The sequence below is a fragment of the Sciurus vulgaris genome, assembly GCF_902686455.1.
Source record: "Sciurus vulgaris genome assembly, chromosome: 3".
Classification (NCBI taxonomy): domain Eukaryota; kingdom Metazoa; phylum Chordata; class Mammalia; order Rodentia; family Sciuridae; genus Sciurus; species Sciurus vulgaris.
In genome coordinates, this window is record NC_136463.1 from 1,600,952 (window position 1) to 1,616,491 (window position 15,540).

At 60.6% G+C, this 15,540-nt stretch overlaps 2 protein-coding genes across 6 annotated transcripts in view; one reads left to right on the forward strand and one right to left on the reverse strand.

The window, feature by feature from the left end:
• PVALEF (parvalbumin like EF-hand containing) lies at positions 1-14,953 on the reverse strand. 4 transcript variants are annotated; one of them, XM_079133441.1, is made up of 5 exons: positions 3,369-4,035; positions 1,598-1,709; positions 1,204-1,339; positions 834-949; positions 1-65 (listed from the first exon to the last, which is right to left on the reverse strand). In XM_079133441.1, the coding sequence occupies exons 2-5, from the start codon at positions 1,701-1,703 to the stop codon at positions 19-21; spliced, it is 405 nt and encodes a 134-aa protein (XP_078989567.1). In that variant the 5' UTR covers positions 1,704-1,709; positions 3,369-4,035; the 3' UTR covers positions 1-18. The 4 variants fall into 4 exon arrangements, with proteins under 4 accessions (XP_078989567.1, XP_078989565.1, XP_078989566.1 ...); XM_079133439.1 differs by lacking the exons at positions 1-65; positions 3,369-4,035 and adding an exon at positions 14,846-14,953 and having other exon boundaries at positions 326-949; XM_079133440.1 differs by lacking the exons at positions 1-65; positions 3,369-4,035 and adding an exon at positions 14,092-14,185 and having other exon boundaries at positions 326-949.
• AATK (apoptosis associated tyrosine kinase) overlaps positions 14,863-15,540 on the forward strand; it is a 32,982-nt gene continuing 32,304 nt past the window's right edge. Inside the window, exon 1 of one of the 2 annotated variants that reach the window (XM_079133417.1) lies at positions 14,863-15,001. In XM_079133417.1, coding sequence (XP_078989543.1) covers positions 14,920-15,001 — 82 coding nt within the window. In that variant the 5' untranslated portion in view covers positions 14,863-14,919. Of the gene's footprint in view, positions 15,002-15,131; positions 15,271-15,540 lie in introns of those variants that run through there. The other variant, XM_079133421.1, reaches the window with a different exon arrangement.

A 15,540-nucleotide genomic window follows, 5' to 3' on the forward strand; every position in this document is an offset into this window, starting at 1 on the left:
CCGGGGCTGCTCGTGGTGTTACTTCTTCCTCGGCATTTTCTCCTTCTTGATTAACTCAGAAAATTCTAGGGCAGGAAACCCATTCCTGGTAAACGCCCTGCCTTCGGATGCCCCAGGCTGCTGGCCCTCCGACCCCCAGCGGTGGGAGCCTTGCTCCTTTGTGAGGGCCCACAGTCTGGAGGGCACGGCATCCCAGCCTGCCCAAGCCCTGGTCTTGGGCCTGTGTGCCCCTCGGAGGTCACCAGTGGACCCTCGGCGGAGCTCACAGTGGCTGGTCTGTGCTGAGGCCTCGGACCCTTCCGGGCAGGTGCTCTGAGTTCCATGCACACCCGGCCAGCTGCTCTGTCATGCTCGGGGCTGCCCCGTGCACTGAGGTCTGATGGTGGCCAGCCTCGGTGGGTGGGGACAGGGTCACAGCTGGACAGGGCATCTGGGCGCTGAGCCCACTGGCTCTTTCCTGGTGGCCACTCTCCCTGCGCTCTGCCCCAGCCCATGACTGGGGATGAGTGGTGGCAGGAAGTCCAGTCCCAGGGCAGCCAGAGCTGAGGCAGCCAGTGGCCGCTACTTCCTCTCGGCTCCGCCCAGCCCACGCTGGCTCCGCCAGCCACTGACCTTCCCAGGCCCACCCTGGACACGTCCCTTCTCGGGGAAACCCCCACCCACTCAGCAACCCCATATTACTGTTGGGGTGCTGACAGACTTGGGGTGGGGTGGCCACTCAGTGCTGTGCCTGGACAGTGGTGTGCTGAGAACTGCGTGGACCTCACTGTGGGGCCAGCGGCCAGGGGGCGGGCCCTGGAGGGGTTCCCCCAGCCCGTCCCTGCTGCCCCCACCTTCGTAGTCGATCCTCCCGTCCCCGTCCATGTCGGCTGCCTGGATCATGGCCTCAGCCTCCTCATCTGTCAGCGGGGCAGTGGGCATGCCGCTGGGGATGGTGGACAGGACGTACCTGGGTCGAGGGGGGCTCGAGTCAGGCCAGCCGTGCTGACGGTCACAGCTGCTCCCTGCCCACTTTACAGGAGAAACTGAGGCCCTGGATGGGGTGCTTGGGCCCAGAACGCCCCACCCTCTGGGTTTGGGTCTGGCACTGTCCTGTGGTCCTGGCCAGTGGGACCCCAGGGAGAACGCCAGGTCTGTTGGGTGCCTGGGGCCCCGGCTGTGCCTGGCCCGGGACTGCGCCCCCTCCCCAGCCCAGGCCATTACTTGATTTCATTCCACTCAATGAAGCCGCTCTTGTCCTTGTCCAGGGTCTGGAAGGCCTTGCGAATGGCGCTCTCCAGCTGCCCTGAGGCCTGGAACTGGCGCATGTACTCAAAGAACCTGAGGTAGTTGAAGGACCCTGGAACCAACCGGGCTGGGGTCAGCAGGGCCACCTGTGCATGGGGCTGGGCAGGTCAGTTGGTGCACTGGGCCTGGCCCAGAGATGGGGTCAGCCAGGTCCATTTCCTCCCTCCCCTGCTCACCAGGGTCATGGTGTCTGGGCCCATCAGCCCCAGGGACACACATCAGATGTCCCCGCTAGGCCTGGGCCCAGGGACAGGGGTAGCTGTGTCCAATTCCCCCTTCCCAGCAGGGCTGGGTCCAGAGCTGGCTATACCGTGGTGCCTCATGTCTGAGGGCAGGAGCTCTATGTCCTTGTCTGACAGAGACGTGCCCATGGCCAGCGCCACCTTCTTCATCTGGGAGGAGAAGTCCTCGTCCATGCTGTCCTGGGGTGGGCAGAGAGCAGCTGTGCACCCCGCCTGGCAGCAGGCACCACGACTCGGGGTATGGGAGTCCCCAGACTTAGAAGAGGGGCAGTTGGTGGAGGAATTAGCTCAGGACTCAGGCCCCCACCCCTCTGTGCCTCAGTTTCCCCCTGAGAAAGGCAGGATGGTCCCAGGGCAAGTGCTCATCGGGGGCAACCCTGAGCCTGTGTGGCTGAGGAGGTGCAGGTATCACTGTCCCCACTTTGCGGGGCAAGTCAGGCGACCTGTGCCCCTCATGGCAGTGCCTTGTGACCTGCGAGCTCTCGGGTTGTTTCCCTGGGGGGTGTTGGGTTCCAGGATGCAAGTAGGAACAGCTATTTCAGAGGCCAGGGCTGGAGGCCAGCAGGTGTCCACAGCCCCTGGGCCCTCCCGAAAGTTCACGAGGTGCTGGAGACTTCTGGAACACATGGCCCCAGCAGGAGGGGCAGTGTGGCTGTCATCGCCTGGCCTGGGCTGGACAGTGGCTGGAGGCCCCTCTCCTCTCCTCCTGATAGGTCAAAGGTTGCAGCCCCACCTGGGCCTGGGGCTGGGGAGCACTGGTGCAGCCCCAAGACTGGGTCCTGCTTCCTGACCGGGGTGGCTCCCCTGGGGCAGCCCCAGTCCTCTAACGGGGGAAGGGAGGGTGTGGCCTGGGCTTAGAACTGGGCCCCCATCGTCACCTCAGTGGCTAACCCTGCCGCACAGCAGAGGCCCTGCCACCCCGGGTCCTGAGCGGGCTCCTGACTCCCTGGCCTGGCATCTCAGGGGTCCTGCTAGGGGGAAAGGGGCCCAGCCACATCCGAGGCCAGGCTGGCCAGGCTACAGGCCGATGTCCTGCCTAGACCTGTGCTGTTCGCCTGCCCCCTTCCCACCACACTGCTGTCAGAGTCCCCGCCGGCAGGGCTGGGAGGGGGCCGTTTATTTATAGCCCCTGCGACCAGGCCTGGGGTGGGGTTTGACCAGTCCCCAGAGGAAGGCCATGAAGTCCGGCCTGGCAGAGGCTGCAAGGCCCAGGCAAGCGGGCCCAGTGTTCCTCTCAGGGCCTGGAGAGGTCCTTTCTCTTCTCTCCCCACAGGCCTCCCCCACCAGAACTGACCGAGCTCCAAGGCCTGCCAGTGGCCGTGTCCCCAGTACCACTGCCAGCCTTTGTGCCCAGTCACTCCACGCCACCCACATGGCCTTTCCTGGGGCGGGGGCCACCACAGCCCCCAAGCCTCTGCCAAGGAGCCCAGGTTCAGGTGCCGGCGTGGGAGGGCTCCCTGGTGGCCAGGGGATAATGGGTACAGAGGGCTTCCATGAGGGGCTGGGTGAGGGGCCAGAGCCAGCTCAGGGCTCCTGCATTAGGAGGCCCTGGAGACCCTGCCCTGTGCACCCCAGGGCCCCAGGGCGGTGGGCCCATCAGACCCACGCTGTCCCGGCTCATGGTCGCCCTTCCTGGGCACACGGAGACTCAGGCCCGCGTGGCTGTCTGTGGAGCCGGGTTCCCTGACGTGGGTGCTGTTGGCGCAAAGAGCTGCCCCCTTTCTCCTTCCCTGCCACCCCTAAACTTTGTCTGAGGTCCTCCCAGATCCCAGGGCCCCTGTTTGCCCTGTGTATGAAGCCCAGGCCCGGTGCCCATGCTTCCCCGCCCCGAGGGCTTACCGCCTGCTTTCCTCGAGGGCCTGGAGAGGCAGGTCAGGCCGAGTGTTGAATGGCTGCAGGGGTTTCAGGCTTTATAACTGGGACCTGCCCAGCCTGTTTACATCTTGTGGCTACAGCTGTCCCCTCACCCCTCCTGGGCACTCCAGCCTGGCACCGGTGGCCCCAAGGGGCTTGCTGGCACTTGGCGAGTCTGTCCAGACTGGGCAGACGAGCCATCGGCAGCACCTGGCCATGCCCACATGGCGTGGGGGAGGGGCAGACAGACTGATGCAGGGCCAAGGGCCTCGCCCAAGGTCACAGGATGGAACCCAGACCTGTATCCTCTGCCACAGCCCTGTGCCCCGGGCACTGGAGCGCTGGGCCATGAGGCCCAAGAGAGGAGGCTGTGGTCACTGCCCAGTCGTGGCCAGGGTGGTGGGACCCTGGAGAGGTGGTCTTGTGGCAGGTCGGGGACTTGGGCCAGGAAGACACGCAGTGCAGCGGAGCCGGAGGCTGACTGCAGCTGGAAGGCCTCTGGAGGGTGCAGCACAAACCTCTTCCCAATGAGGTGTGTCCCTCTGTGGGCAAGGAGGCCAAGTGCTGTCCCTGCCTGGCTCTGAGCACCAGGTACCTTGTCCCCTTCTGCTCAGGTAGTGCCCAGAGCCCAGCTGGGCCCCATGAGGTGGACCCCTGGACGCAGGCTGTGCAGAGCGCAGGGAGGGGCGTGGCTGGGCAAGTTCCTGGTCTGCTGGTGGTTTTGCTGCCCTGAAGTCCCCCTTCCCTAGGGTCAGCAGTGATGAACGTGTTATGCCTTGGGTGGGCCCTGCCCGGGGCGGCTGGAGAGGGTCTCCGGCAACCCTTACAGCAGCCCCCGGAGGCTCTGTCACCACTTCATTCAGAAGAGCCCAGGAAGGGGAAAAATAAACCCCAGTTCTTTTTTTTCTAGGAGACCATGAGGCCTGTCCTAACCAGACATGGGGGCCACAGAGCCACCTGGAGCCTCAGGGCAGACACCAGGCCCAGGAGAGTGAGGGGTGGCCTCTGTCCACAGCAGCAGGGGACTGGGGAAATCCTCAGCATCTTTGGGGCCTAGCCAGTGTCCTTGCTTTGCTGGGACCCTGAGGAGTGCACTGCGGTGGAAGGTCCGCGCAGGCCAAAGCACTCGGAAAGGCCCCGCGAGGAGGCTGGCCTCTCCCGGTTCCTCCAGCTGTTTCTCTTCTTTCTCTTTTTTCACTGTGGTAGAAGCTCACCACCATGGCCGTCTTTCAGTGCACTGCCAGCGGCTGTGCACACGCCCAGGGTGGTGCGGCCACCACCACTGTCCTCTCCAGGGGACACCACCTTCCAGACAGAAGCCTGTCCCCACACCTGACTCTCCTCCCTGCTCCTAGCTGCTGGCCTCCCCACTCTGCCCTGCTGAAGGGGTGGTTCTGGGCAGCTCTGGAGGAGGCCTCTGTGGTCCTGTCCCTGCGTGCCTGGCCTCCACTGGTTCTATCCCTGTGTGCCTGGCCTCTGCAGTCCCGTCCCTGCGTGCCTGGCCTCCGCTGGTCCCGTCCCTGCGTGCCTGGCCTCCGCTGGTCCCGTCCCTGCGTGCCTGGCCTCCGCTGGTCCCGTCCCTGCGTGCCTGGCCTCCGCTGGTCCCGTCCCTGCGTGCCTGGCCTCCGCTGGTCCCGTCCCTGCGTGCCTGGCTTGTTTCACTTAGCACAAGAACTTCAGAGTCCTGCTGCGGCACACGTCCGGATCCCTCTTTTTCACCTTTTTCTTGGTCATGATATAGGATTTACTGGAGGAGTGACTAAGGGCACAGGGCAGTCCTCAGGAGTGCAGGCTCCCAATTGTCCAGGAGACCACAACTGGGGACGAGCTGCTACTCAGTCACCACGTCTTAAAACCTGTCTGCATTAAACTTGGTCACCACGTCCTCCTCCTTTGAAATGTGGACCTTCTGGCGGCCGGGGAATTGAACTTGGCCCTGCATGGACCTCGGCCATGTGCTCCTTGCTCTGCAACTTGATGCGGAGGGACAGGATGACTTGGCCACCCTGCCCAGGGCTTCCCGAGGGCATCCGCACACCTGTCTGGAGCCCCTCGGCCCCTGAGCGGGGCTGCGCCTTGCTGATGTGGAGAATTGAGCCCAGTGGAGCCGAGTGGAGCCGTCCTGCGATGCGGAGGTCGTCTTGGCCTCAGCTTTTTACCACGTACTCGTGGGCACAGACGTAGGCGCCTCCAGGGCCTGGGAGGAGAGCTGCCCCTGGTCAGCCAGTGCCATAGCTCCAGAGCGGGAGCTCACCACGGTTCCTCCTTCCACCCCGTGGCAAAGGTGCAGCTCCGGCACCGGGGAGACCTGGGCAGAGCAAGACCTTGGTTTGTTTTCACCATGCCAAGGACACTGGGTGGGCAGGAGCCCTGCGGGCACCTGAGGGAAAAGAGCTCCTTTCTTCTCAGGGCTGAAGAACTTTTCTGTGTGTGGGTGGATCACATTTTGTTTGTCTGCCCCTCTGCTAATGGACACCTGGGCACGCAGCCTTTCCTCCCGTCCCTGCCTGCAGTGCTTCTGGAGTATGCCAGAAGCAGAGGGGCTGGACTCCACGGAGGGGCCAGCGCTGCGTGGGCCCGTGTCTCCACGGTGCCGTCTTCCGATCGTAGCCATCCTGTGGGTGTGGGGGGGGCCTCATGGTGGTTTGGTCTGGTGTCCTTGAGACTCGGGATGCTGAGCACCTTCCCAGGTGCTTCTGGCCATGCGCGTGTCTTCTCTGAGAAGCGTCTCTTTCAGTTCTTGTCTGTTTTTGAATCACATTGCTCGACTTCTGTTGTTGAACTTCAGGAAGTCTCTGTACACTCCCCACTAATTCCCTGTCAGATAAACAACTGCAACATGTTTTTCAGTCTCTCTCTCTCTCTTTGGGGGTACTGCAGATTAACCGAGCCTGCTCTACCACTGAACCACATCCCCAGCCCTTTTTATTTTTTATTTTGAGGCAGGGACTCGCTAAGTTGCTTAGGTCCTCACTAAATCGCTGAGGCTGATCTTGAACTTGTGAGCCTCCTGCCTCAGCCTCCCAAGCCACTGCACCTGGCTTTTTCATTCTTTGGGTCGACTTTTTCCTCTGTTGATGGTTTCTCTTCTGCACTTTTTTTTTTTTTTTTTTTTTTTTTTAATTTTCATGAACTCAAATTTGTGTTTTTGGGCTGGAGTTGTGGCTCAACACAACTTGCCTGGCACTGGGTTCGCTCCTCAGCACCTCATAAAAATAAATAAAATAAAGGTATTGTATCCATCTACAACTAAAAAAATATATATGTATATATTAAAAAACAACAAATTTATGTTTTGTTGACTGTTGTGGGCATCATATCCAAGAAATTAGTGCCAATCCAATGCCATGAAGATTTTGTCCTGTTTCCCTCTAATAGTTTTGGCTTTAGCTCTTATGTTCAGGTCTTGATCCTGTTGGAGTTAATTTTGCACATGATCTGAGGGAAGGCTCTAGCTGCACTTGGTTGCATTTGGATATCTGGTTTTCTAGTATCATTTGTTGCAAGTTTGCCCTTTCCGTAGTGAATGGTCTTGACACCTTTGTCAAACACCACTTGACAGCCACACATGGTGGCATATGACTGTAGTCACAGCAACTTGGGAGGCTGAGGCAGGAGGATTGCTTGAGACCAGCCTAAGCAACTTAGCAAGTCCCCGACTGAAAGTAAAACATAAAAAATAAGGGCTGGGGATGTGGCTTCATGGTTAAGCAATCCCCAGTACCAAAAACCCCCCAAAACCAAAAACAAAAACCCAGTTTTTTTTTTTGACAGTACAATTGTTTTTGACAGTACAATTTCTCTTTTTATTCTATCCCAGTTTCATGTGTCTGTCTTTCTGTAAGTACCACACTGTCTCAATTACTGCAACTGTGTAGTAAGTTTTGAAATCAGGAAGTGTGAGTTCTCCAGCTTTTTCTTCTTATTTAAGATTGTCCTGGCTATTCCAGGTCTTTGAGATCCCGTGTGGATTTTACGATGGGATTTTCAGTGGAATTTAGAGAGGAATGCACTGACTCTGTGGATCACTTTGGTAGTCTTGACATCTTTTTTTTTATTATTATAGATGGACACAGTGTCTTTATTTTATTTATTTATGTGGTGCTGAGGATCAAACCCAGTGCCCCACACATTCGAGGCAAGTGCTGTACCACTGAGCCACAACCCCAGCCCTGGTCCTGACATCCTAATGTGAACCTGGAATGCATTTCCACTTATTTATGTCTTCTTTCTTTCAGCAATGTTTGTCTGTTTTCGTTATACACATCTTTTACCTCCTTACTTAATTCCAGGTATTTTGTTCTTTTTGATATTATAAGTGGAATTATTTTTAAGATTTGTTTTTGCTATTAAGAGATTGTTTTTGCAATTTTTTTCAATTTGTTTATTATTAGTATATAGAAACACAAGGGTATTTGTGTGTTAACTTTATTTCCTGCTGCTTTGCTGAATTCATTTGTTAGCTCTAACAGTTTGGGGGATCTTTCAGGTTTTCAAAATATAAGATCATATTATCTATTAGCAGAGACAGTTTTTACTTCTTCTTTTCCAACATGAATACTTTTTTCTTTTCTTGCCTAATTGCTTTGGCTAGAACTGCTAGTACTATGTTGACTGTAATACAAAAGCAGGCACCCTGCCTTGTTCCTGGTTGTAGAGGAGGCATTGGGTCTGGCCTCCTTTGGAGTGTGGCGTTTGCTGTGGGTTTTGCACAGAAGGGGTGTGTTGAGGTGTTTTCCTTCTACTCCATCTGTTGAGTGCTTTTGTCATGAAAGGGTGTTGAATCTCATCAAATATTTTTCTGCATCAGTTGTCCTTCAACCTGTTAAAGCTGTGTGTGGCAGGGATAGATTCTCGAATGTTGAACTCTCATTGCATTCGAGGAAAAAAATCCCACCTGGTCATGGTGGACAACCTTTGGAAGGTGCTGCTGAGTTCAGGCGGTTAGCGTTTTGTTGAGGACCTTTGCATCAGCGTTTGCGAGAGATGTTGGCCTGTGGTTTTCTTTTCTTGTGGCCTTCTTTCTGACTTTGATATCAGGATAATGCTGGCCCAGAAGGAGTCAGGAAGTATTCCCTCCTCTTTTGTTTTCTGGAGGAGTTTGCGAAGGGTTGATGTTAGCTCTTTAAAAATTTGGTAGAGCTCAGCTGTGAGCACACTAGGTCCAGGTTTTTCTTTGTCAGAGTTCTGATCCCCGATTCGGCCTCCTTATTGATTACTGGTCTATGCCAATTTTCTATTTCTTTGTGATTCAGATTTAGTAGTTTTGTGTTTCCAGGAATTTGTCTGATTCTCAGTGTTTTCCTGTACAGTGCAAGATGTGGTCCAGGAGGAAGCAACCGCCCTGGCCTTCCAGCTGTAAACTTGGGCAAACCACTCCACTGCTCCTGTGCCCACGTTCCTCCTGCTCATGGAAGCTGGAGGGGTGTGTGGTGTCCATGAGTTCGGCCTGCGGGGTCTGGCATGGTCTCCCAGTGGGGGCAGGGCAGCCAGGGTTTCAGAAAAGCCAGCAGGAGAGCCTGGACACCCTGAGCATTCCCCAGTGATTGGCCAAGGCTGAGCAGCTGTCTTTGTCCTGACTCTCCAGGGGCTAGGATGCCCCTAAAGTAAAGGCCAGGGGCAGAGAAGGAGGCCCTGTCAGGCCAAGATGGCTCCTGTGGGCTCCTCTCCCCCAGGCAGTGCCCTCAGAGGGCTGTCACCAGAGTGAGACCTTGGGGAGGGAAGCAGGGACACCTCACCCATCAGAGCCCCTCCTGGCCATGGCCTGTCGGGAGGGAAACACCTCACCATCTATTTCTTTTCCAGGCCTAGGACCTTGAGTCTTTTATTTTAGAAAGAGTATCGTAGCCCAAAATGACGGTAAAAAAGTGCGGACTTTTCCCAGGCCCCGTCCCCAGCTCCCTGTCTCTGGGCGGGCTACGCCCAGAGTCGGTGCACCCTGCAGACCGGACGCGCGGTGAGGTGCTCCTCATGGTGCCCGTGGGCTAGGATGCTCCAGCAGCTCCCTCGGCTGCCCATCTGCTGGGCTTTGGGAAGGTTCCAGAGCCTTAGTCCTTAGAGGCAGTGTGGTTCTTGCCTCTGACCCAGAAGTGCCTCCTCCGCCCTGGCTGCGTTCACAAGGGTGGATCACCTGGGAAAGCTACAGAGGACCCGGTCCTGCCAAGTTCTTCTCCAAGAGGGTCTGCCGCAGCCCGGTGTCCCAGGCGCCCTGAGTGACCACGCGTGCTGCACGTCCACGTGAGACTGTGGTCACAGCAGCTGCACTGACATCGACATGTGGGACAGTGGAGCCTATTCAGCCATGTGAAGGGCCGACACGCTGACCCAGGCCACAGACGGGTGCGCTCAGACGTAAGCTGGGGAAGGGGGCCACAGAAAACACCATGCACTGCAGGTCCCCTTCCTACGAAGCGTCCGGCAGGCCAGTCCACAGGGACAGCGCAGACTGGCGGGTGCCAGGGCCTGGGCTGGTGGGCTGGTGCTAGCCAGTGTGCAGTGAGGACGGGGCGTCCTCTCGAGAGGGGACAGGCAGGGACCGTCCCATGCTCTGTGAAAGTGTACAAAGCCACTCATCTGTCCACTTGAAGATGGCTGAGCTTAGTCGTGTGAATTTCACTGCACTAGGAGAAGGACACCTGCAGAGTGGACAGAGCACTTTTAACAAAGCCCAAGAAGCGCGCTGCGGGGGCAGAGCCCAGTGTGAGCAGCCAGGCCTCGCGGGGCGGGGAAGCGGTGGCTGGCTCTGCTCTCCACAGCTTCTGGAGCCAGCACCTGCCCGGGGCTGACAGATGGCCTGTCCCCCGCGGCCCCTCAGGTTTCATTTTTGGGTCAGAGACGCCCCTCCCGCCCCAGCCCCGGCCCCGCTCTGGTTGGAGCTGGGGCCACGGGAACACCTCATAGCACAGGGTGACCCTGTCCCCATGCACTGTGGACACTGCCCCCTGCAGAAGCTCCTGGAGGGCTGATGCTGCCCAGCCTCCTGCCTGGAGCCACTGCGGGACGGGGCTGGGCCCTGCTGCCGCCCCCCGCACACCCGCCTGGCAAAGCCGGAGCTGCCACCCAGCCTGCCCTGCTGTGTTAGAAACGGAAGAGGAACTGGCTCCTCTGTTCCTGGGGCCATTTTAGTATAAGGACAGAGAACTCAAGCTGCAGCCTCCTTCTAGACCATGGTGTGCCTTCTGTGGTGGGTGGGCAGCCCCTGGCCAGCTCTGAACACTGGCAACAGCTGGGTTTCCTGTGGCGGCTGGGCACCCTTGGCAGGTAGCCCCCTGCCCACGGTGTCTCTGTCAGGTGCCAGAAGCCCAGTGACCACCTGTGGAGCACAGTTAGGGGTGGGGCGCAGGGCAGTTATTCCACAGCTGAGGGCTGTCCTGGGAACGCCGCAGGAGGGACAGACCTGCCCTGCAGTGCACTCCTCCCATGTGCAGAGGCACCCGCAGGCGAGCTGGGTCCCGGGCGGCCTCCTCCTGCCGGGCACTTGCTGCCCCTTGGGTGTGCTCAGGAACCGCAGCCCTGGCTCATGGGCTGCACCTGGAGGCCCCAGCCTGCTAGAGACGCTGCTCAGAGGGCCTCGAAGGCCGAGCTGGGGATGTGACGGAGGTGCCCAGCATGGGGTGGTGTCCTGCCAGGCAGGGGTGCCCGCCGCCCACTGTGGTGGCAGCACCTGGTCTGTGTGCTGAATCCAGGGCGCCGGCTCACAGGCAGAAATGGGAGTGTGGCTTATGGGGATTGAAATGTGTCTGGGAAGAATCCAGGAAGGGGCTGACCTGCCCGGCGCTGGGCTCCCCGCTCTGCACTCCCCGCCCAGGCCCCGCTGCTGCAGTGGCCCCCAGCAAAGATACGTCCAGGTCCTGGCCCCTGGCGCAGTGTCCTCGCTTGGACACGGGGTCTCTGCGGGGTGAGGAAGATGGTGCCACGGGTGGGTGTGGCTCAGTGGTGGGCGCCTGCCCACCCGAAGGCCCTGGGTTCCGTCCCCAGCACTGAACAAAAGAGCATCCCGGCGGAGGGCAGCTCGGAAGAGGAGGCAGAGAAGCTCCCCCGGCCACAGGGGCAGGGGCTGGAGCCGAGGTGCAGCCACATGCCAAGGACCGGGCCGAGCTGGGAGACGGGAAGGCCCTGCCCCAGAGCCTCGGCCAGGATCCTGTTTCAGGCTGAGACTCGGCCTGTGGTTTTAAGCACGCAGTTGTGAGCCTCCGTTCTGGTGGCCCCCAACCTTCCAGCCCTCTTGGCTGCCCTCCCTCGCCCCAGGGCCCCCACTAGTGCCCCTGCCTGAACCCCCGGGGCTCAGTCTGTAGAAGGTGACCCTGCTGGAGTTCCCCAGACGAGGCAGGACCTGTGCCTCCTACATGACATTTACTGGGATCTGGGCTTGAGGCAGGGGAGGCCAGGGAGGGGAATAAAGGCCACTCTGTCCCCTGGCTGTCCCTCTCACCCACCCTGCATCTGGCATGGCTGGAACCAGCATGTGGGACAGGATCCTGGGCAGGGGTGGCCCAGGGCTCAGTGGCCTTTCTGTTCCATCCTTTCTTCGAAGTCGTGTTCTTTCGCTCATTACGTATTTTTCACACGGACCCTGTGTGCACAATGCAGGGCTCGGGCACAGCGGGCAGGCACTCCCCCTGGGCCGAACCTGGCCCTTCTGTTCTATGTTCCATCTTGGACAGACTCTCACTAGGTTCAGGCTGGCTTCGAACTAGCGATCCTCATGCCTCTGCCTCCCACGTTGCTGAGATCATGGGTGTGTGTCACCATGCCCGGCTACGTGAATCCTGACTCTTTAGGATATCTCATTAAAACATTGGTCACCTCAAGCACGAAGTCTGTTTTCACCAGCTTTATTGTGATGTGATTCGCATATCATAAGACTGCCATTTGAAAGTCTACAATCGAGTGGGCTTTCTGTTTTGTTTGTTTTTGAGACAGGGTCTTGCTCTGTTGCCCAGGCTGGTCCCACACTCCTGGGCTCGATCCTTCACCTCAGCTTCCTGGGAGCTGGAGCCGAGGTGCAGGCCCCCAGGACCAGCTCAGGAAGGAGTGTGTTTCAGGGTGTCCACAGGGCTTAGAACGTGCCTCATCACCCCAAAAGGAGCCGCACTCACTCACAGCCTGCGGCTCTGGCACCCCTGGTCTATTTCCTGTCCCTGTGGGAACAGAATCATACCTGCGTGGCCTTCCGTGACCGGCTTCTGTCACTCAGCACCATGCTTTTTGGCTCAGGCCGGACGGCACCTGCCGCAGCTTTGGACCTGTTTAGGAAGCGAGGCACCCCATGTGCCCTGCTGCTCTCCATTCACCTGTGAAGGACACAACCAGAGTTTCTTGGTGTCCCCTTGGGGCAGAGCCTCCCTTGCCTCACCTTCGACACCCTGAGGCTCCTCCTCTGCTCCTGCACCTCCTGCCACCACACCCCAAGACCTCCTTCCACTGCCTCCCGTCCTCTGCCTCCTGGACGTGCAGCCCCTCCTCACTGGGCTGGGCCCCTGGAGTCAGCTCCTTCCACTACCCTTCACCCCTGGCATCCGACAGGACTCAACGGTGTCCTCCAGGGTCAGCTGCCTGCACTTCTGTGACCACCACCAGCCGTGGTCACTCAGGTGCTCATTCCCACTGTTGGGCACGGTCCCTGCAGAGGCACCGAAGGGCTCTGGGGTACTGTGCTCTCCCCCAGGCCAAGAGACAGGGCAGGGCCGCATCCTCAGGGTCCTCTCCCCTAGAGCTGCTAGCTGACTTTACCCTGGAATGGGCAGAAGCCTGTACTTGGGTCAGTGGCCTTTGGTCACCCCCAGATTGGCAGGCCAAACTGCCCATCCCTATTGGTGCCATTCATGGGGACTCAGGTACACCTGACTCAAAAGCTCCCAACACCGACCCGGCCCGCTTGTGCACATGCCTGCGTGCGTCCACAGGCAAACCCCACACTGGGCTCTTTCCAAGGAGCCTAGTTGTGGGGCCGGCCATCACTGGCACTCAGTCTGGACAGACTCCCTCTCAGCTGAAAACCAGTACCAACTGGGGGTACTGGGCTTTTCTCCCTGCCTGGGTACAGGTGTCGGGGGTACCTTCCAGCTGGGCAGAGGCTGGTCCTCCATATGGGGACTGGGCAGTATTGCCGCTGGGTACCTGGCCCCTGTCCTCATACTGGTGCACTCCTGGACAGCAGCCCTCAGGGGCCACTGCATCACCCCATCCCCAGGGGAGTGAACCATCCCTGCAGTCCTGGCCTCTTGTTCTCCCGAGTCTCCAGAAGACACAGACTGGACAAGGTGGACAGGCTGCTGTGGGCAAGACCCTGCACTGGCCACTTCACCTCTGTGGCTCCAAGGTCTACAGCGGAGTGGGACAAACCCCCAGGGAGCGTTTGCCACTCAATCTGGGACAGAAAGAAGGTCTGGACAGCCCAGCCTCCTGGACAGGCTTGGGGTGTGGGGTTCACCTGCCACTGCAGGAGACCCCTATGGACCTGAGGGGACCTGGAAGGGTTCCTTGCTTTGCACATGTGAAGGGGCCTTTCTGCAGGAAGAGCCACCCTAGGAAAAATGGGCGAGCCCTGGAGCCCTCCCCCAGCCTACCTAGGGTCGTGGTGGCCTCTCTAGGCCGTCTTCCTGCGGGCGCTGCGACCCCTGCCCTCCAACAGGCCTCCAGGGGCTGTGCAGCTGGCCCAAGCTAAGAGCGGGAGTTCCAGGCGACTCAACTCCCCAGCCTCTCCTACCTGTTAGGCCACGGCCGGCTCTGCCCAGCGGCTGCCCTCGCGCCCGCGGCCCCGCAGCGCCACCGCAGCGGGGCAAAATGGCTGCGGGCGGGGGAGGGGCGGGAGGGGACAGGGCGGGAGGGGACAGCCCCTGTGCGCCCGCCGCGCGCGGCTCGCCGCGGGTGGGGGCGGCCGGTGCCTTCTCCGCGGGTGTCGCAGCGTGGCACAGCCTCAGGCGGTTCTGCAAAAATAGCCCCCCGCCCCCCTGGCGCAGGCGCCGCCCGGAGGGCACGCGGGGACCCGCCGCCTCCGAAGCCCGCCCGGGACTCCCGCGCCGCCCGGCCCCTGCGGCGGCCGCTGCCAGACCCCCGGCCCCAGGCTCCGCACCCCCAGCCTCTGGGCCCCCTCCCGGCCTCCAGGTTCGCCGGCCTCTGTGCCCGCTGCTAGCCTCCGTGCTTCTGGCCTCCAAGTCCCTCGGCCTCTGTCGCACACATCCCCGGCCTCCGCGTCCCCCGCCTCCGCGCCCCTCCTGCCCCGCGCCCGCTCCGCCCCGCGCCCCTCGGGCCCCGGGGTCCCGCAGCTCTGCGGCCCCGCGTCCACCCCCCGGCCCGGCCCAGCCCCCCGCGCGCGCTCCCGCGCGTTTTCGGACTGCACCAGCCGAGCCCCGCGGCGCCGCGGCGGCGGGCGGAGGCGCCTCGTCTGTCGCCGCCCCCACCGGTGCCCGCGCTGCGGCGGTGGCTGGGGGCGCTGGGCGCGGGGGCCGCGCGCTCCGCACCTGCGGCGGCCGCTGGGCGATGCCGCGGCGCGGGCCAGGGCCGCGGGCGTCCTGAGCGCAGCGCCCGCCCGGGGATGCCCGTCGCGCTGCTGGCCCTGGCCATGTCGTCCTCCTTCTTCAACCCCAGCTTTGCCTTCAGCTCGCACTTCGACCCCGGTGAGTCCGCCCGGCGCCCCTGGGCCTGCTGGCTGCCTCCCGCCCCCACCTGTCTCCCCACTGCGGACAGGATGCTGCGAGACCTTGGGTTTCCCATTTTGCATGGAAATTAACCCCTTCTCTGCCCTGAGCCGGCACAGAGGAACAGGGTCAGGCTGGGCAGGACCCCCTACGGGTCTGCGGAGCCGCGCAGGCCTTGGGGCCCGGACAGGGCACAGCTGGGCTGGCGGTGGTGGCGGCCGTGCCCCTGGGATGCCTCCCCAGCACAGGTAACTGGGATTCGGGGCTCAGGTTGGCCCCAGGTGTGCAGGAGAGGAGGCTGCCAGGACTCAGAGCCCTTAGGGAGGGGTGGGGTGCATCTAGACGGGGGTGCAGCCTGCTGTGAACTCTTGCTGTCCTGTGGCCTTGGTTGGGGGTGCTCCTCACCAGCCCCAGCAGCCTGTCAGGGGAGGCGGTGGCTGGCCTACCAGGAAGAGGCCTAGAGATGGGCCTTGGTGGGTGCCCAGGCCCTGGGCAGCAGGTGAGGCACAGGTGGCGCT

Bases quoted from the DNA above. Each gene is read 5' to 3' on its own strand.
- PVALEF (XM_079133439.1), bottom strand. From the start codon at position 1,703: ATGGACGAGGACTTCTCCTCCCAGATGAAGAAGGTGGCGCTGGCCATG. The intron at 1,340-1,597 runs GTATAGCCAGCT...GGTTGGTTCCAG, and splicing joins CTCAGACATGAGGCACCACG to GGTCCTTCAACTACCTCAGG. The intron at 950-1,203 runs GTAATGGCCTGG...CCCTCGACCCAG, and splicing joins ATTGAGTGGAATGAAATCAA to GTACGTCCTGTCCACCATCC.